General features: G+C 51.2%; 1 protein-coding gene across 1 annotated transcript in view; it reads right to left on the bottom strand.

The window, feature by feature from the left end:
* LOC144720772 (uncharacterized) overlaps positions 1-21,240 on the bottom strand; it is a 97,482-nt gene that overhangs the window by 7,119 nt on the left and 69,123 nt on the right. The window contains exons 12-20 of the mRNA XM_078597798.1: positions 19,281-19,391; positions 18,571-18,633; positions 17,648-17,719; positions 16,086-16,163; positions 14,226-14,249; positions 12,997-13,032; positions 11,581-11,625; positions 2,609-2,761; positions 1,767-1,829 (exon numbers count right to left, since the gene is read on the bottom strand). Of these exons, the coding sequence (XP_078453924.1) occupies positions 1,767-1,829; positions 2,609-2,761; positions 11,581-11,625; positions 12,997-13,032; positions 14,226-14,249; positions 16,086-16,163; positions 17,648-17,719; positions 18,571-18,633; positions 19,281-19,391 (645 nt within the window). The remainder of the gene's footprint in view (positions 1-1,766; positions 1,830-2,608; positions 2,762-11,580; positions 11,626-12,996; positions 13,033-14,225; positions 14,250-16,085; positions 16,164-17,647; positions 17,720-18,570; positions 18,634-19,280; positions 19,392-21,240) is intronic.

Raw genomic sequence — 21,240 nt, 5'->3', positions numbered from 1 at the left:
TATTCATCACACTCGCCGCAAATGCTGCCAATGTGTCTATAACAAAGCTACTGTGTGCATACAAATGAACGTGTTTTTTCTATAAAAATGAATGAACTATTTAAACAAAAATTATCATTAAGAACTCTGTAAAAAAATATATTGCCAACAGGGCCAGAAAAACATAAGGTCAGCCGCAAGCTCACCAAATTGAACTCGGCTTGTAACAGCGGCTAATTGTAGCCACGGTTTTCCACGCTCGAAATAAAACTCGCGACTTCAGCCGGTTCCCCTCCTGTGCCGCGTGCGGCGGCCGGGGCCATGTGCGTCTGATTATGCGTTTGGCAGCGTGCGTCGAGCGAGGCTTCCAGCGTGCGTGTGTGCGCGTGCGTGCGCGCGCGTGCGTGTGTGTTCGCTACTTATCGGCGAGGCGCATCGTAATAAAGTGAATAATGAAACTATAAAGGAGCCCTGCCGGTGATTAAAAGACGGGCCCCGCGTGCAGCCATTACTCACGAGGCCGCCCCTCTTGAGCGTGTAATCTGCCGCTCTCTACAGTAAAACGTCTCCAGATGCTCCCCGGCGGTGAACGAATCCCCGATAAGGGCCCTTCAAATCCAGCAATTTGAAGGATAAACATATCGCAGGGAACATTTGAGCAAAATAACCACAACGTGATTTACCTGCTTCCTTTATGATTTTTTTTTAAAGCCCTTCTCTTCTTTCGGGTTTCTTTGTGTGTGGGGTGGGGTGGGGGGGTGTTCAGCACATGGAGGGCCCACCAGCGAAGGTCGGCAGGGTGCCCATGGAGGGGCAGCCCCAATGGGTACTCGTGACCTGGCCCGCCGCCCCCCCCCCTCTCTCGGGAACGCGGGGGGGGGGGGGACACCCATTGTGGGCTCCCAGGCCAGAGGCCATTATTTCTCATCTTCTCAAGTATTCAGCTAATTTTGGCCTTCGTCTGAACTAAAGACGCCTGTGTTCTGGCCAGACATCGGGGTGGATAGACTCGTGTTGCTCTCGAGAGGTGCAGCCATTTAGGCAGCCGAGCGCTGAGATGCGGCAAGTGTCTGCGTCGCCGTTACGGCAACATACAAATCCGAGTCTCTCTCAGCAAGTCAGTCTTCCTATCCTTTTAATGACTAAGGTGGTGCATTATTTGGTTTTAACATCGGTGTCAGCAGAAATAGTGGCGATCGGGCTTGTCCGCGTGGAGGGAGTGTTAGGGTGGTGGGTGGCCTGTTAAAGTCGTGAGGCATTAGAATTGTGGGATGGTGAGGTGGCAGCTTGCTGGGGTCCTGGCGTGTGATGGCTACGAGTTGTTTGGGTGGTGGGTTGTAGGGGAGGTGGGTTGTTCTTCTTGGTTCTTTCGGTAAAGTCACGTAGAAGGGAAGTAATAGAATAATAAAAATAAAACATAATAAAATAATTTTCACGACATTTCGGCCACAACGCAAGCAGCCGTCCTCAGGTGAAGAACAGGGCTGTCGGAAAGACAGCGTCAGACCTGTTCTTCACCTGAGGACGGCTGCTTGCGTTGTGGCCGAAATGTCGTGAGAATTGTATTTTATTATCTTTTATTTTTATTATTTCCCTTCTACGTGACTTTACCGAAAGAACCAAGAAGATGAATCCCTGCAGCCACAAAAGCTTTAAATCGAGGTGGCTTGTGTTATGCGAATGGGGCGTCGGGATGTAAAGTTGTTGAGGTGGTGGGGTTACGTTGTGATGAGTTGTTGGGGTGTTTGAGTGGCGTGGGTTGCTGGGTGACGTCATCGCACACTCACATGGCGCCCAGGTAGGCCCGGAGTGCCGGGCATCCCATCGGCGCCCGTCAGCCCATCCAGCCCCTGCGCACACCGCACGCACGCAGCTCTCGTTACCTCCTCGTACCATTAATAGCCCCGGCAGCCAATTGGAATGTGCAAATTAAAGTCTGCTGCCTTTGAAAGCAACGACGTGACGACAATGAGCTCATGCCAGAGTTGTTCTGTCATCAGGCACCGACCAGAATTACCATGACAGGTGTTTAAAAAAAGAAACACAACATTCCAGGATTTAAATTTCACCGCTCATGTCGGCTTTGCACATTTACCAATCAGAAAGACTCACATGGTGCACAGTAATTTCCGATTCATGATTTCATCGGGTGCGATTTCTTTGGGGAAAGCGTTGCCTCCATAACCAATCATAGGGCAAACTGACGAAGCAATATGTTTCCTCCGTTTCACCAGGGATGTGAATCGGACCCCGAGAGTGTGACCCAGGGCTCATGGCCACCTCCGGCTGGTGTCACCAGTCCCAAACCATGGCAGAAGAGCAACTGCCTTGGTCCAAGGCTGTAGCTTAAAAATTGCAAAAGCGATGCCCAAAGGCCATTGACAGAGTGGAGATGCAGTTAGGTGGTCGTGCCCAGGACTGGTTTAGACATCGCTGACCACTGATTTTAGCTGTGGCCACGTATCAAACTCAGGTGGCTTGGATTCGTAGCTAAGTGTGCTAACCACACGCCAACACTCCCACCCGTAAAAGGCCTCTTGACTGGTTTTAAAAAGAGACAATGCATATTTTTTGTATCGAGCTGAGCATGCGATGTTGGCCGGAGGATCTCAGCCAAGGAAGGACTTACCGAAGGCCCTGGCAGTCCCAGCTCCCCCTTGTCTCCCCTGGGCCCCGTGTGCCCCGGGAGGCCAGGGGGACCAAAGTCCCCTTTGAGCCCCATGGGCCCTTCCTTGCCGGGAAGCCCCGACTCCCCGGGGTCCCCTGTCTTGCCGCGTGGGCCCTGTCAAAGAGGATAGCGTCTCTTTGAGGCCCTTCTCACCTTGAGCAAAATCTATTGACTCAGAGACTCATTTCTCAATTTTTTTTGTTTGGGTTACGGACAGACAGGAGTAGGTGGCACGCGACTAGTAGCCTCCAGCCATAGTTGAGAGGCACTGTCCAGTGTGCGACTGTGGTCATCCAGAAGAGACCAATACAACATATAACGACGCATTATCCGATACACAAATACGAAGGAGACATCACAGCCACACACGACGCTGCTCCTAACGCGGTTGTCTGGCTTGACCACCTGAACGTGAAAGTGCGGTCGTTGCTCTGCATGTACATCAGGAGCCGTACGACAAGAAGAAATAATAAAGTGAGAGATATACTGGACAATCGTGGCTGGGTGTGGGAATATTTCCTAGGTCACTGTCCTAGACACACCCAGATGAAATTAAGCCCTGTTCATACTGACATCTCTCATATCTCTTGCACGTGTAGTGGTGGTATTGACGTGCGCCGACTGTGACAGTGATGGATCACGGGGCGGCGCGGGATGCGGGGTTGGGCACGCGTTGTGGGCGTGGTGTGGACGCGCGCGCCGGGAGTGAGAGATGACGGGGCGGCGCGGCGTGAGTGGTGAGGCACGATGAGATGTGGGAAAAGAGGATCGTAGCCAGCGCCCGGCGATTGGTCGAATAAGTGGGTGCTCGCAGCGACGTCCGCAGGTGGGGTATAAAGGGGGACGCGCGAGAGCACTCGGGGAGAGTTACCCAGTTGAAGACCCGAAGACGGAGCTGAAGACTTAGTCAGTGGCGTTAGTCGCCGAGTAGCTAAGTGGATGTTAGTCATCCGAGTAGCTCAGTGGCGTTAGTCGCCGAGTAGCTAAGTGGATGTTAGTCATCCGAGTAGCTCAGTGGCGTTAGTCGCCGAGTAGCTAAGTGGATGTTGGTCATCCGAGTAGTCCAGTGGCGTTAGTCGCCAAGTAGCTAAGTGGGTGTTTGTCACCCGAGTGCTAAGTGGATGTTAGTCATCCGAGTAGCTCAGTGGCGTTAGTCGCCGAGTAGCTAAGTGGATGTTGGTCATCCGAGTAGTCCAGTGGCGTTAGTCGCCAAGTAGCTAAGTGGGTGTTTGTCACCCGAGTGCTAAGTGGATGTTGGTCATCCGAGTAGCCCAGTGGCGTTAGTCGCCGAGTAGCTAAGTGGATGTTGGTCATCCGAGTAGCTCGGTGGGCGTTAGTCGCCAAGTAGCTAAGTGGGTGTTCGTCACCCGAGTACTAAGTGGATGTTGGTCATCCGAGTAGCTCAGTGGGCGTTAGTCGCCAAGTAGCTAAGTGGGTGTTTGTCACCCGAGATACAAAGTAGGTGTTAGTCACCTGTAACCAAGTTTGATGAAAATAAAGAGTGTGTTACCCGTGAAGTCGTCTCCCGCCGAGTTACTACATTACAACTGGCGTCAGAAGTAAACCTGTCTTCAAGAAGTATGGACACAAGGAAGACTACCCGTACCCACGAGCGAGGTCGGGATGACGACGGCGTACCGGGGACACCGACCTCGGGAGTAGAGGACGAGGAGTTGCCGCCGATGCAGCACTTCGCGGTGATGGCCGACGCTCCGCTTGCCTCCGACACCGGCCTCCAGGACGCGCACGCCCGGTTGGCGGAGTTGCTACTCGCCGCCGCCGCTGTCTTGGCCGACATCTCCGTTCCGGCGAGCGGAAAAACGGCTGCGGGGGTCGTGGAGGAAGCGACGGTGGAGGATTCCCGCCAAAGGGCGCTTCGCGCCAAAAGTCTGGAAGTTGCCGCCGTTTTTGGGGGGCCGCCACCGATTGGCGGGAAAGACGGACGCCACGTGGCCGGACACCTCCGCGCAGCGCAGCCCACGTCATCGGCGCGCGCCGGAGCCCTCCATTTTGCGCCTGACAACCGAGCCGACATTTTACACAACTCCAGCGGAGCGCGGGAAAATCTCTCCGACGTCGACGACGATCGGGTCCTCCAGCAAAGATTGCCCGCGCTGTCGGCGTTCAAGGCGGATGGGGGCGACTGGGGAGCCTTCCAACGAAGGTTCCTCGCTCATCAGGAGATGTCGGGGTGGTCCGACACCACTGCCCTGCGTGCGTTGCCAGCGATGCTTGACGACGACGCGCTTGCAGCCTTCACATCTGCTGCAAGGTCGTCCCGCTCTACGCTCCAGGCCGCACTACACCTGATGGCGAAGGTGTTCGGGCCGCCCTCCACGTGCCGCCACCAGTTCTACGATCGGCGGAAGGTGGCTGGGGAAACGACGCTAGCCTACCGCACGGCACTGCTCGCCTTGGCGGACGCGGCTTTTCCCCGCATGGATAAGGAGGGGAAGGACGCCATGGTCACGGAGCAGCTGCTGGTGTTGGCCCACGAGTTGGGGGTCCCCATCAACGTGGCAGACGAGATGGAGATCTGCTCCCTGGCGATCGCCACGAGCATTCACGCGTACGAGGTCCTCAAACGCAAGCCGGGGGTCGTCTGCAAATGGCCGGGGAATGCGGCACTGGCCGCCACGATCGCCGAACCTCAGCCAGCTGCAGTGCAGGAGCGGGGCTTCGCTGCATCGTGTCCGGGGGAGTGGAGAACGGGAGGTCGTTCGCCCACACGTTCGCCCCGCAAGCTGGAGCAACCGAAACCTACGACGTCCGTCGTCTGCTACAACTGCGGCCTTCGGGGTCACGTCGCAGCCGGGTGCCGGGCCCCGCGTCCGCGCGCCGCAGGACCACGTCGGGACGACGACCAGGGCCACAAGTCATCCCAACAAAACCCGGTGCCTCGGGCTTGACGGCTGCTGACCGTCGAGAGCCTGAACCCCGGGGCACGCACGAGTCCTCGATGCCTGGCCGATGTCTTCCTGAACCGCCGGCACCACCGGACGTTCAACCGCGTCTGGTGCCGTACGACGGACCGGCAAGGCGGACTCGGGCTAGGTCTCAACAATTTTCATGAGGACGGTTTTTTTTGTGCTCTACACCGAGCTCGCCCGGTGTTCCCCTCTGCCGGGGTAATGTCCCGTTGTAGGGACGCTCGGAAGAAAAGGGGACACTGCACGAGTCGAAAGAAAAAAAAAAATTTTTTCCATTTATTTTTTTTGGATACACATTGCTATTGTCACTCGCCGGTTTGTATATATTGTTCTATTGTCGCGGTGGCATTGGTTGAGGGTTGCGGATGGTGGTGTTCGCGTCGTGTTGTGTTGTTAGCTTAGTTGTTGTTCTTGTTGTTGTGTTGTGTTACGGGGCACACAGGGAGGGTTTGTATATTTTTGTAGCAGCCGGGGCGGCTGCGAGCTATGTGGTAGGGGGTGATGTAGTGGTGGTATTGACGTGCGCCGACTGTGACAGTGATGGATCACGGGGCGGCGCGGGATGCGGGGTTGGGCACGCGTTGTGGGCGTGGTGTGGACGCGCGCGCCGGGAGTGAGAGATGACGGGGCGGCGCGGCGTGAGTGGTGAGGCACGATGAGATGTGGGAAAAGAGGATCGTAGCCAGCGCCCGGCGATTGGTCGAATAAGTGGGTGCTCGCAGCGACGTCCGCAGGTGGGGTATAAAGGGGGACGCGCGAGAGCACTCGGGGAGAGTTACCCAGTTGAAGACCCGAAGACGGAGCTGAAGACTTAGTCAGTGGCGTTAGTCGCCGAGTAGCTAAGTGGATGTTAGTCATCCGAGTAGCTCAGTGGCGTTAGTCGCCGAGTAGCTAAGTGGATGTTAGTCATCCGAGTAGCTCAGTGGCGTTAGTCGCCGAGTAGCTAAGTGGATGTTGGTCATCCGAGTAGTCCAGTGGCGTTAGTCGCCAAGTAGCTAAGTGGGTGTTTGTCACCCGAGTGCTAAGTGGATGTTAGTCATCCGAGTAGCTCAGTGGCGTTAGTCGCCGAGTAGCTAAGTGGATGTTGGTCATCCGAGTAGTCCAGTGGCGTTAGTTGCCAAGTAGCTAAGTGGGTTCATCTTCTTGGTTCTTTCGGTAAAGTCACGTAGAAGGGAAGTAATAAAATAATAAAAATAAAACATAATAAAACAATTCTCACGACGTTTCGGCCACAACGCAAGCAGCCATCCTCAGGCGAAGAATGAAACACCCCAAGCTTGGAGCGTATATTTAAGCTGGGTTAGAGGGGGGGGAGGTGGGAAGAAGAGCGCCTAAACAAAATAATTTGCATATCAAGAGGAATTCAGCATATGGAAAATGCGTAGGAGGTGGGCGGGGGGGGTTCCAAATCAATACTATGCCCGTGCATTATGCAGGATTAGCAGCATCAAAGGGGGGGGGGGAAGGGGGGGAGCATTAACAAAGGAAAGGAATGTTAATAGTATGTAGCTGTAGTTACTAAACAACCACGTAAAAAACTACAGTATAAACTGCATGACAAACTAAAGTATAAACTACATAGCATCATCAGTAAACTTACTATACTCTACAATAAGCTGAGTTACTAACAGTAAGTAATACATGAAAAATTCTACGTTGTAAAAAATTATATAATATGCTTCCATCTAAACTTTATTCTCTTACATCACACGCGTCTATACCGTACTATATACTTCCATAGGCAAAACCAACATTAAATTACATACTGTATTGCTATAAACCACCCTATACCTTATACATTTTTAATATAACACTATGTATTATTCTACCCACCCTAATGTGTATCAAAATGGTTTATTACGTCCTTCCAGTGATTGCTAAGCCAGAATCCATCTTCTCGGTTAAAATTGTCTCTGTGTTTGTAAATGTGTATCGCCTCATGTACGAATCTCTCATGATAGCCAGATGGCTTGCAGAGAACCTCTGTCTTGGAGAAGTCAATGTCATGTGAGCCCACTGAGTTGTAACAGTGATCTGCCACGGCTGAGGTGTTTGTCCTACAGTGTTTCAGGTCAGCTTTATGTTCACGGATGCGGTCCGAGACATGTCGTTTGGTTTCCCCAATGTAACTGCTACCACAGAGGCAACTTAGTTTGTAGACACCAGGGTACTGTATGTCTGGAACCACATCTTTTACAGACGGTACCAGATCACGGATTTTATGTACTGTGTTGAATCGGACCTGGATCTTGTGTTTAATCAGGATTTTGGAGATCTTTTTTGTGACCCCAGCAATGTAGGGTAAGGTGATGGTCTTGAAAGGCTCCTCAACAGGATCTTTCTTGGTGGTTGGAGTGATGGCTTTGCGGATTGTGTAGTCGGAGTAACCATTAGCCTTAAGAGCTTGGCGTACGTGTTTGAGTTCACTGGAAATGTGTTCATGGTCGGAGATGCATTGGGCTCTATGATATAGAGTCTTGATGAGAGAATTCTTCTGGGATGGATGGTGGTGGGAATCCGGTTTTAGATAAGCATCCGTGTGGGTGGCTTTCCTGTAGACAGAGTGGCTCATTGAACCATCAGGTCTCCTTTTGATTAGGACATCCAAAAAGGGTAGCTTGCCATCATTTTCGACTTCCATGGTGAATCTGATGGCTGGGTGTATGGAATTGATATGGTCGAGAAATTGGTCTAGAGCAGGCCGGCCATGTGGCCAGATGACAAAAGTGTCGTCTACGTACCTCTTCCATAAGGTCGGGCGTAGAGTCGCAGTCTGGATGGCGTCCGTCTCAAATTTCTCCATGAAGATGTTGGCTACAACCGGAGATAAGGGGGAGCCCATTGGGGTGCCCTCAATTTGCTTGTAGAAGGTTCCATTCCAGGTGAAGTATGTATTGGTTAAGCAGTGTCTCACCAGGGGGGGTACCCCAGCATTCAGTCCTTGATGAACCAAGTCTTCAATGATTGCGATGGTGTCAGGCACAGGCACCTTGGTGAACAAGGAAACCACATCAAAACTGACAAGCAGGTCGTCTGGGGACAGGGCAATCCCCTTGATTGTTGATACCAGGTCAGTAGAGTTTAGTACTGCAGAGGTGGTTTTTCCAGTGAAAGGCCGTAGGATTTCGGACAAAAAAAACGAGCCAGTTTGTAAGTCGGGGAGTTGATAGTAGAGACAATGGGACGAAGAGGTGTATCTTCTTTATGTATCTTAAATTCAAGAACTACTCACCGATGGCAGCTATACAAAAATAAAAAGAGACCCCACCAACAGCCTCGTCTCCAAAACCAACAACATCATTTCTGCTTCAACCGCATTAATTGATCAGACCAAACAGTTCTCGTTGAAACCTTCTGCAGCCAGGCCACCAAGATTGTACGGCTTGCCAAAGATACATAAAGAAGATACACCTCTTCGTCCCATTGTCTCTACTATCAACTCCCCGACTTACAAACTGGCTCGTTTTTTGTCCGAAATCCTACGGCCTTTCACTGGAAAAACCACCTCTGCAGTACTAAACTCTACTGACCTGGTATCAACAATCAAGGGGATTGCCCTGTCCCCAGACGACCTGCTTGTCAGTTTTGATGTGGTTTCCTTGTTCACCAAGGTGCCTGTGCCTGACACCATCGCAATCATTGAAGACTTGGTTCATCAAGGACTGAATGCTGGGGTACCCCCCCTGGTGAGACACTGCTTAACCAATACATACTTCACCTGGAATGGAACCTTCTACAAGCAAATTGAGGGCACCCCAATGGGCTCCCCCTTATCTCCGGTTGTAGCCAACATCTTCATGGAGAAATTTGAGACGGACGCCATCCAGACTGCGACTCTACGCCCGACCTTATGGAAGAGGTACGTAGACGACACTTTTGTCATCTGGCCACATGGCCGGCCTGCTCTAGACCAATTTCTCGACCATATCAATTCCATACACCCAGCCATCAGATTCACCATGGAAGTCGAAAATGATGGCAAGCTACCCTTTTTGGATGTCCTAATCAAAAGGAGACCTGATGGTTCAATGAGCCACTCTGTCTACAGGAAAGCCACCCACACGGATGCTTATCTAAAACCGGATTCCCACCACCATCCATCCCAGAAGAATTCTCTCATCAAGACTCTATATCATAGAGCCCAATGCATCTCCGACCATGAACACATTTCCAGTGAACTCAAACACGTACGCCAAGCTCTTAAGGCTAATGGTTACTCCGACTACACAATCCGCAAAGCCATCACTCCAACCACCAAGAAAGATCCTGTTGAGGAGCCTTTCAAGACCATCACCTTACCCTACATTGCTGGGGTCACAAAAAAGATCTCCAAAATCCTGATTAAACACAAGATCCAGGTCCGATTCAACACAGTACATAAAATCCGTGATCTGGTACCGTCTGTAAAAGATGTGGTTCCAGACATACAGTACCCTGGCGTCTACAAACTAAGTTGCCTCTGTGGTAGCAGTTACATTGGGGAAACCAAACGACATGTCTCGGACCGCATCCGTGAACATAAAGCTGACCTGAAACACTGTAGGACAAACACCTCAGCCGTGGCAGATCACTGTTACAACTCAGTGGGCTCACATGACATTGACTTCTCCAAGACAGAGGTTCTCTGCAAGCCATCTGGCTATCATGAGAGATTCGTACATGAGGCGATACACATTTACAAACACAGAGACAATTTTAACCGAGAAGATGGATTCTGGCTTAGCAATCACTGGAAGGACGTAATAAACCATTTTGATACACATTAGGGTGGGTAGAATAATACATAGTGTTATATTAAAAATGTATAAGGTATAGGGTGGTTTATAGCAATACAGTATGTAATTTAATGTTGGTTTTGCCTATGGAAGTATATAGTACGGTATAGACGCGTGTGATGTAAGAGAATAAAGTTTAGATGGAAGCATATTATATAATTTTTTACAACGTAGAATTTTTCATGTATTACTTACTGTTAGTAACTCAGCTTATTGTAGAGTATAGTAAGTTTACTGATGATGCTATGTAGTTTATACTTTAGTTTGTCATGCAGTTTATACTGTAGTTTTTTACGTGGTTGTTTAGTAACTACAGCTACATACTATTAACATTCCTTTCCTTTGTTAATGCTCCCCCCCTTCCCCCCCCCCCTTTGATGCTGCTAATCCTGCATAATGCACGGGCATAGTATTGATTTGGAACCCCCCCCGCCCACCTCCTACGCATTTTCCATATGCTGAATTCCTCTTGATATGCAAATTATTTTGTTTAGGCGCTCTTCTTCCCACCTCCCCCCCCTCTAACCCAGCTTAAATATACGCTCCAAGCTTGGGGTGTTTCATTCTTCGCCTGAGGATGGCTGCTTGCGTTGTGGCCGAAACGTCGTGAGAATTGTTTTATTATGTTTTATTTTTATTATTTTATTACTTCCCTTCTACGTGACTTTACCGAAAGAACCAAGAAGATGAATCCCTGCAGTCACGAAAGCTTTAAATCGAAAGCTAAGTGGGTGTTTGTCACCCGAGTGCTAAGTGGATGTTGGTCATCCGAGTAGCCCAGTGGCGTTAGTCGCCGAGTAGCTAAGTGGATGTTGGTCATCCGAGTAGCTCGGTGGGCGTTAGTCGCCAAGTAGCTAAGTGGGTGTTCGTCACCCGAGTACTAAGTGGATGTTGGTCATCCGAGTAGCTCAGTGGGCGTTAGTCGCCAAGTAGCTAAGTGGGTGTTTGTCACCCGAGATACAAAGTAGGTGTTAGTCACCTGTAACCAAGTTTGATGAAAATAAAGAGTGTGTTACCCGTGAAGTCGTCTCCCGCCGAGTTACTACATTACACACGCACAGCAGATATATGCCCAGTAAACATGCAATGCAGGGCCAACGTTAGAATGTGGTTGGAACCGTTGGACCAACATTGGTCCAACGTTACATGTTAACTGGGTATTGTCAGATACTGGCTCCCATCCCAACAAGGCAAATCATTGATTAAGACCTCCGAGACATCTACTCACCTTTTCGCCGTCCAATCCCGGAGCGCCAGGAAGTCCCATTTCACCCTGAGCAAGGGAGCGCACACATAGCACATGTTATGGACACACCACGCACACATATCGCGCACGCACCACAGAAGCAATGGCCGCATGCCATGCGCACACACACACATTGGTCCATCATACGTACATGTGTATAAACTATTTTAATTTTACCAGGTAAAGCTCACTGAGCTATATGGCTCTTTTTCAGAAGCAACCTGGCCCCAAATGAAAGGTCAACAAAGTGGATAATCGCGTGGAAATTTATAGCAGCCAAATACTCGAAACACATGTTAATTCTAAATGTCGAGAGAAAAACCGGTGTAACAGAGTAAAAATCCACGCAACCATGGGAAGAACATGCAAACCTCCAAATATACAGCAGGCGTCCGTGTCAGGATTGAATCCACGACCTCCTGTATATCAGGCGAGGTAGTTAACACTGCGTCCCATATGCCAAAGACACATGCCATTGACACGCACATACCATGGTGATGTCAACCTCTATCATAGCAACACACAACTCTGTCCGCGCATCGCTCCGCATGTGCGCGTTGGTTGTTTAAGTGTGGCCGGATAATTCTCACGAGAACAGGATGAAAATGCGGACCGGTCTCATTCACACCAAAATCTCACGAGTTAACCACAGGGTCCACAGGCTGCAGGGCGAGTGAGCTGTCGTCTCACCGGATTGAAGGTGGTGCCAGAACGTGCAGTCGTCACATATCACTCTCTAATATGAACCTACAAGCTACAGCCACGGTGTTAAAGATGCTGATTAACCATCGTCACTGTCATCATCACTGTCATCATCATCATCATCGTGAGACATGGTTTATTCACTGCTGGATGGAGATCTTCATGCGCTGTCACCATCTCTCGCTCCTGCACCACATGAGCTGATCCCATCGTGCCACCTCCACGGTGTTCCGTCGTGTTTTTGTTGTTCTCTCTTCCGGATGCCATTCCATCATCACACGCGTCATGCATTGGCCATCGTCCCTCCTCGCGATATGTTTCGCCCAAGCCAGCCCAATGAACTTAATACTGTTATGTATAGGGGCGCCGCGGTGGCGAGATGTTCACCACCTCGCCTGGTCTACGGGAGGTCGTGGGTTCGATCCCAACCCCGACGCCTGCTGCTGCTGTATATTTGCAGTTTGCGTGCTTTTTCTCCCTGTGGTCACGTGAATTTTTTTCCAGGTCCTTCCGGTTTTCCCCTCCACGTTTATAACCATATGTTTAAACCATTTGTCTGCTACACATTTCCACATGATAAGCCACTTCGTTGAGCTAACATTTGTGGCCAGGTCGCTTCTGTAAAAAAATCTATGTAGCTCAGCGGGCCTTACATGGTAAAATAATTCTATCGGTTACAAAATTAAGTCTCGTTACCTTCTGCCCAGGTGGGCCGGGTGGGCCCGGAGGTCCCTAAGGGAGAGAAGGAAAACAAGAATCCGAGTGTAAAACTGTTCCATTGCGTGATTCTGTACGAGGAACACTTCGCGTCGGGGCAGCGATCACGCAAGCGGCGCATGGATGGGAGGCTGCAGGCAAACACGAGCAGCGGAGCGCGGGCACGCAACGCCAGGCAGGCATCCGCACGCAAGCACGGCTCGTAAGGGGGGGGCACGGGTAGCAGCGGTGGCACGGGCCCGTCGCTCGCGGGAGGAGCCCGTGCCACCGCCACCCGCTCAAGGCAATCGTTTTAGTGCGGCGGGCGTTGTTGTGATGCGTTGTTACGCAACATCTCACACGGGGGGGGGGGGGTGGGGCAGGGGGGCAGGGGGACATGACACACGCGGGTACGATGCACGCGCATGCTGTGTTACGGCGCCCGCACGAGGGGTCAGCGTTGATCGGTGGTCGGGAAGCATTTTTAGGGGGCTGGGCGAGTGCTTCGGGTGACCCTCTGTGCTCACGACGGGTCCCAGCTCAACGTCAAAAAACAAAAATGACATTAAAAATCCCACACGGGATTGCTTTGGGTCTCCTGGCACAGGTAGACGGACAAAGTGTACTCCGTGGGAAATATAATCTCAAAGGGAAAACTGACGCACGTGTGCACGCGCGCGCGTGTGTGTATATAGAGCATACCATATGCGTCGAGTTACGTACACAGCCTTGTATATACGCATGTATTGGACAAATGGTGACTGCATTTTGAAAGCAATGTTAGTAAATCATTGCCACATGCAGCGCAGCGAGCGCCATGTGCAAGGAGCTGACCTTTTAACAAGATATGTGTATGGATACGTTAAGTAGAGCCAATCTCACTTAACTCCCTGCGCTCGCGTTCCCAGGGACCCTTGAATAAGCATGGTGAGAAGGCGGCGTGGTGTTGCTCAGAACCACTCAGGTTGACCTTTCACCGATGTACATTCTCTTTTCCCCAGAGCGGTTAAACCTCCCCGATATCTGTACCGGCAATGGCAACGATCCTGGTTGTACTTTCCTGGGGCAAGCCAAAGCCTGCTCCGCTGGGACCCAGCGCAGGTTATTAAGGGAGGTGAAAAATGAACATTTTGAGGAAACTCTTCTGGGGGTGGAAGTTTCTCCCAACCCGGGTGTGCATGGGGCACCCGTCGCGCTAAATGCCGGCATCGTCACAAATCGCCAATTACCATGAAGGCCAGCGTTTTCACTGCCTGCAGAAGAGAAAGTGAGGCGACACGGGAATTACTGCGATGTCTGCTCACGGACGAGGCACACTCACTCACTCACTCAAGAGCGGCGTCACGCACACGCCGTCACGCACGCGCACTCGCCAGCCAGTTCGTTCACGCACTCACGCGCGCACGCGCCGTCACGCTTCTTAGAAATGATCATCATTATCATCATCGTCGTTAGCAGGGCCAATACGATAATTCATTACAGGCTGCTGGACATATTTCCTTTTTACAACTCGAACTTGGCCGAGCTGATTGATGACTCGCGGTGCTCAGTCTCTGGTCGGGACACGACGGAGCCTCTGTAAACTGGGGAGCTTCTGCCGCTCGCAGGAAGAAAGACTGCCAGGATATTCAACGACCCGAACACTCGGCAGGAAACGATCAATTCCCCCGGTGATTCGGTGCAGGTACTGGAGGGGCAGTGTCTTGGAAAACGTTGATAATTACCTCTGTATGTATGTATGTATCTTAAAATAACCTTATATTGAAAAACTCAATACAAGGATATTTGAAAAAAAAGTGGCCTTACATCTCCATTTTCTTTTTAAGGTCACAGCGTTATGGACGAATGTGTTGACGTTTTAAAATGTAATCGTGCCTGCACCACTGCCAACACAGCGGCATCACCAAAATAACGCGGTTAGCTTCTTGCGGTATCATCTCCACGAAACAATGCTCCGTCGCCTTCCCAGAAAACACAGCCTCACTGTGCAAACCGGGGAGTTAATTCACCTAAGCGTTTCCATTCGACTCTAATGGAATTAACTGCATGCGGGACAACCTGGGGGCTTTCAAATGGACAAAAGTTCAGGCCCCTGCAAAGACGCCGCCAAAACATGTCAACGTCGCCCGCTGTTTCACGGAAAGGAGGGAACACAGCGACAAAGGGAACCATACCTGACCCTTCCAGTCTGCGTGCATCGATGTAGAAGGAAAAGTGGCGTTAATAATCTCCGACGCGGAACATTAGCAAATCTCTTCATACAAATTAAATTATCAGCCTGTTTTAGCTTTGCCAACACGAGCAAATACTTTTCTCTCTGGCCCTCCTGTCCAATAGGAATTCCCTGGCCCCTTAAGAGTTCACCTGCCCCCGTCTGTGAACCCACCTGATGTCCACCCGTTTGTCCACCCGTATATTTGCCTGTGTCCACCTCTCCGCTAACCCACGGAAAGTGTGTCACCCTGGCAGGAGTAGTGGCGCAGTGGTTAGCGTGCTGTGCTATAAACCCAGACGCCTGGGCGTTATTTGTGGCTGACATCAGTGGCAGAAATCTGAACCGGTCTTGGATCTCCCCAAGGTAGACTCAGGCTTTAATGAGTACTGGTGATGTGTGTGTGTGCATCAGCAATGGGGAGACAAAGGCGGACAGGTGCTCGCTAACACCACTTGCCCCAACAGCCTGTCGATGCACCTGGCCGTGCATCTATTCGTTCATCTGCCTGTACACTTGCCCACGTTGCACCGGGGGAGGTACAGGGGGCTAAGCCCCCCCACCCCCCCATTGCTAATGGCTCAGCCCCCTTCTATATCCTCGCAGTATAATGAAGCGATGGGCTTCGCAGCCATTGCTCAACTACACAGGCGCCCTGAGCCAGAGCAGAATGCACGAAGCGGAACGCACCGTGACTCGTTTTGCTGAGGGTTCAATATTTGAAAAGTTTGTTTAACATTGACTGTGCTGTTCCCCCCCCCACCCCACCCCCGGCCCACCATGGGTTTCTGTATGCCCCACTTTTAAACAAGGTCACACGAGAGAAGTGCTGTCCCCCCCCCCCCACATCCCCCGCCGCCCTCCCCTCGCCCTGTACCTGAAGCGCCTCCTGGATGTCGCCATTGTAATCGATGACCTCGGTGGAACCGCGATCGCCCTTGTGCCCCTCCGCGCCCTGACACGGACACACGGCAACGTACATACAGAGCCTACAACGACACGTAACGACCCCCCTGCATAGCCTCCACAGGCTCCTCACGCAGAAGTAGATCACGTGACACGAGCTCCCATTGCTCCAAACAGCCTCCTGGCACAGTCCGAGATAGTCCAAGATGGGAGCCCACCTCTAATTTGGAATGGAAGCTCAAATAATATTTCACTGATGTTACCAGCCACATGCGAGTGTGGTTCAAGCCATTCCCAGACCTTTTTCTAGTAGAACAGAGAGTTTTAAATTCCAGGATCATGGCAGTTCCATGTTTTTATTGATAATCACTGTCCATAGCATGGCAGCTGTTACCAGAAACTACTCACAATCACAGCCACCGCACTCATAATGACAAATATCCCCCATGTAGCCTTAACAGACTTTTAGGGAAAGTGCTGTTAGCGAGCACCTATGAAGGCCGGCACAGCACATGAGGGGGTGGGTGACCAATACCAATCCCATCCACATGTCTCCCTAGTGCCGATGTTCACCCATTTAAGGACGAGTCGACCCACAGGAGGCCCTAGGACCTGTTCAAATATTTGACATTGTTATTGGTCGTGCGTGAGAATCGAACTCGAGCCGCCGGGTTCATAGTGCAGCCCGCTAACCATTGCATCACACTCCCACTGCCCATACATATGTATGCGTACATACAGTACACATATATGCAGCGAAACATCAACAGTCGCATCACCGATGGCCATAAGACACGCGCGCGTATGTGCGCCAAAACTATAGTTTGAAGTAATCAGTTACATGTGATTGCCAGAGGTAGGAAAACGTATTTCCAATTAGACGCTGCTGCGGTGTAACGGTTGGCAGCACAATGGACTTGGAATCTAGAGGTTACCGGGTCAATTTGATCTCCCACCGTGACAGTTGAAACGACAGTGCACGTTTATCAAGTCCCCCCCCACTTCAGTGGTATACATGGATAGACCACAGTGAGTTTATTGACAAGTCGTGTGTGATGGAAGAGTAGGCCAAATATCTTCCAGAGGGGCTCTCAGAAGTACCCTCTAGTGGAGTCCCTTCCGCCGGCAGCTAAATGAGCAAAACATTGCAGGGCTGCGCCTCTACGCATGTAAATATGTTGAACTTCTTTCGGACCGTACGTAGCCAACCGTGCTCATCAGAGGTGCGGGGGAAGGACAACAAACTAAACACAAAAATCAGTTGCAAATATAAATTAGTGTTCAATCGAGATTTAAAAGTCCATAGCTCCAGTGGCTTTCCTAATATCGGAAGGAAGAGCAATCCAGACGGCCGCAGAAGCGCGTCTGAACGCGCGCGATGAAGTGACCGTCTTTGTTCGAGGGCTTGCCAAAAGGCGCTGCGAGGTTGACCGGAGTTCGCGTGGCGGTACCGTTTCCTCTTGGTGGAGACAAAAATGTTTGTTCCGTTTGGCTGTGCCACTGGGCGGCAGGGCCGAGGGTGCACGTGCATACCTTGGGACCCATGGGGCCCATGGGGCCTGGGGATCCAAGTTCTCCCACGTCGCCCTTCAAGCCACGCTCACCCTGCGCACCGCACAGACGGACGGGGCAGGGAGCGTTACGGCACAGCTGAGACAAGCCAGGCTCAGTCCAGATTCTATACCGGTCTGTGGGCACAACCGTCATTCATGTGTGTCTCTGTACATACATGTGTGTCTCTGTACATACATGTGTGTCTCTGTACATACATGTGTGTCTCTGTACATACATGTGCAAGGGTATTAGAAACACGCGTACGCATTCGTATACCATATTGTGTCCTGGAGTGATGGTGCGGTGGAAAGCGCACTGCGCTACAACACCCAGCGAGCCGAGGTAGAATCCTGGCCATGGCTAACAACAATGGGAAGTGAAATCTCAGCCGGTCCGAGACCACCATACACCAACCCGCACCTGACCAGTGTGGTGAAGTATGGTCAAACAACCACCAATCACTAACAAAACATGGGAAGGCCTTCATCCAGCAGTGGATTGACAGTGGCCTGTACATCATTATACAAATGTGCATATACGAGTAACTCGTAGCAAGCTTTATAACAATAGGTTTACCCTTTCTGGAAATAAAACAGGTGTTAAGATGTTAAAAACACCAAACTGAATAATGTTTCCGCATTAACCACACGTACTTGTGGTGAAATGCAAACAAAAACATGCTCTGATAATATTTGATGCATTGTCTTTGAAACGGATTGGTCCACACCCAAGACAGCTTTCTTGTGAGCCCAGAGAACACCAAAAGGCCAAAAGGCGAACAGCGTTTGCCTGATTAGCATTGGCTTAGTATCTCTCAGGTCACTGATGATGGGGAAGGGAATTTGGTGGTGGTGACGGTTGATGTTGAAGAACAAGCACCTCTCTCTCTCTCTGCCACTCACCTTGCTGCCGTTGAGGCCAGGTAACCCGGGCAGGCCGTATGCGCCGCTGTCTCCCGCATCCCCCTGGGGAACGGAAGAGTGGCGGTTTAGCGATCGTGCACGGGGAACCAGCGCGCACCGTGGCATTGTTATCCGGTTAAATTCACAGCCCGTGTCACTTTGGCTGCGACAGCCCCAATTTCACGTCTCTGGTGTTCCCTGCGACTGTCGATGAACAGAACGGGACGTTTCCTTGCCGGTGCTGCTCCTTGGTGAAGCGAAATCAACTTGGAACTTAAACCGGACAGCAGCACTCTGCCACACTCCCAAATATTTCGATTTAAAGCTTTCGTGACTGCAGGGATTCATCTTCTTGGTTCTTTCGGTAAAGTCACGTAGAAGGGAAATAATAAAAAAATATTAAAAATAAAACATAATAAAAGAATTATCACGATGACGTTTCGGCCACAACTGAGGACGGCTGCTTGCGTTGTGGCCGAAACGTCGTGATAATTATTCTATTATGTTTTATTTTTATTATTTTATTATTTCCCTCCTACGTGACTTTACCGAAAGAACCAAGAAGATGACTCCCAAATATCTCCATGAACCTGTACCCCCCCCCACCCTACCTCCACCTGCGGGGCTTCATGCGCAGTGCTCCACAGCCGCCTCGTGAGTCACAGAGCGAGGGTCTTGTGGGACTGGGGGACCGAGACCACATGGCTCACCTTCACTCCCGGGAGGCCCTGCAGTCCGGGCATACCCGGCAGTCCGGGCATTCCCGGTTCCCCCTTGACAGCGACGAAAGCCGAGGCGGTGCTCACCTCTCCCTTCTCACCCTTCAAAGGTTTTACGGGAAAGTGGGCAGCCAGGGAGGGTAGGTGGGAGGGGTGGGGGGCGAAAGGGGGTGCGTGCAGGTCGTGAGTTGAGCAGCAACAACCAAGAAAACAACTCGAGGCGAATGGGCAGTGAAGCGAAAGACGTGGGGCTCTGGACCGGAGACGGAACGGAATGAGATTGACGGATGGGAGCGATGCCAGGAGGCAAAGTCGGAATTCACAGCGCTGCCGACTTGGCTTTCCCTGGACGATGCTCACCGCCTGACCCACAGGCCCTGCAGGGCTTTATTTCGACCGGGTCAATCTGGATCGGTGGCCCAGAAAACATTTACACACCCAACGCATCACGTTCAGTATGCCTCTGGCGATGGTTGTGAGGCTACTTCAGCAACCAAGTTTCCCCATTCGGGGAGAGTAGGAGGCCTAGGTGAATTACTGTCGTCACTTAGATAAGTCAGATGATCGACGTAGTTAAGGAGAAGGCCTTGTCAATAAGTAGAGCTACCTGTGGTGTAAGTGTGTAGCCAGGGCAGACTTTGAAATGAGTAGTGGTCGTGCGGAAGGCACATCAATGGTATGGAAACGTAGACAGTGTTGGGCGTAGACTCAAGTGATTGAATCATCCGACAAGGGAGGGTTCTAGCGCATTACATTTGCACTCCTCCCCATCAGTATCCTTGACGCCGCGACCTCGGCAAACTTAAAGTGCCCCGGCAAGGCGACACTCTACAAGAATTACAATCAAGTGACGCGCTCGCAAACACGGCTTAATGTGGCCAACATCGGCGCTGCTTATACAACCCCAGGGACGTTTCCAAAACAGAGCTTCACTCGTTTGCACTCCATGACTCCGTGTTCCCATGAAAGTGGGGTTTACTGTGTCCAATTAAATGCAACCTTTGCGTGATCCCTCGTCGGAATAATCTACCGCCTGCCCGCGGCCGCCTAATGACATCAATCCTCGTGGAGAAAAATCTGGAGTCTTTTCTATTTCCGTCCCTGTCGGCACAATCGCCCCTTCTCCGTGCCCGCGCCTTGGGGCTAGCCGTGCCGGGACGGCATCGCGTGCGGGGCGTGGCACGGCCACGGCCTAAGGGGTGGAGGGGTTGGGGAACGAACGGTCGAGCAGGAGGTGACCAGATGGCTCTTTCGGCAGCCAGAGACACCGAGACACCTGGCCACCAGCACCGGCTGAGACGCTGGGTTTTGAATTCGGGGTTTGGCCGCCCGACCGTGATTTGACCGGGTTCTCAAGTGAAGCCGAGTTTATGACGGTCTCAGCCTGATCACCAGTGACTCTACGACAACACGATTATGCTGCGTGTTTTTCCCGTTAATTAGTCGTCATTGATGTTTATGTATTGCTTATGTAGTTTTTGTTATTTATTTGTACATTTTCTCTCCTTTGCACCCCTTTCGTTTTGGCATTGGTTTGTTGTTGTAACTTGCTGACCCGCCCCTACTGGACGTCTGTGAAAAGAAAGCTTCATAAGCTCTTCGGATTCCCCCAGGATAAATAAATATTCCGAAATAATAAGAATAATGATGAAGATTCTGAAATGCTGAGATTTTAAATAATCGTTGTGACTGCCATCGGCCGGATATTTATCTGTGACCAAGATGAGCGGGTGGTGCATCGTCCCTCGAATGACTGTCGATAGAAAAAAAAAGAAACAACTTGACGGGATCTCAGAACGCAGCATCTGCCCGATCGCGCCATTCTCGCGACCGGAGGCGATGCGCTGCTCTGTGGATTCGCCTCTCCGCGATTCGCCTCTCCGCGACACGACGACGCAATCTGGGACCACATTGGGAAGGGGCCATAAAGTAGAGGGCGCAAGAGGGCGAG

Source organism: Lampetra planeri, chromosome 9 (genome assembly GCF_965212315.1).
Source record: "Lampetra planeri chromosome 9, kcLamPlan1.2.h2, whole genome shotgun sequence".
Lineage (NCBI taxonomy): Eukaryota > Metazoa > Chordata > Hyperoartia > Petromyzontiformes > Petromyzontidae > Lampetra > Lampetra planeri.
This window is presented reverse-complemented; position numbering and strand designations above follow the sequence as displayed.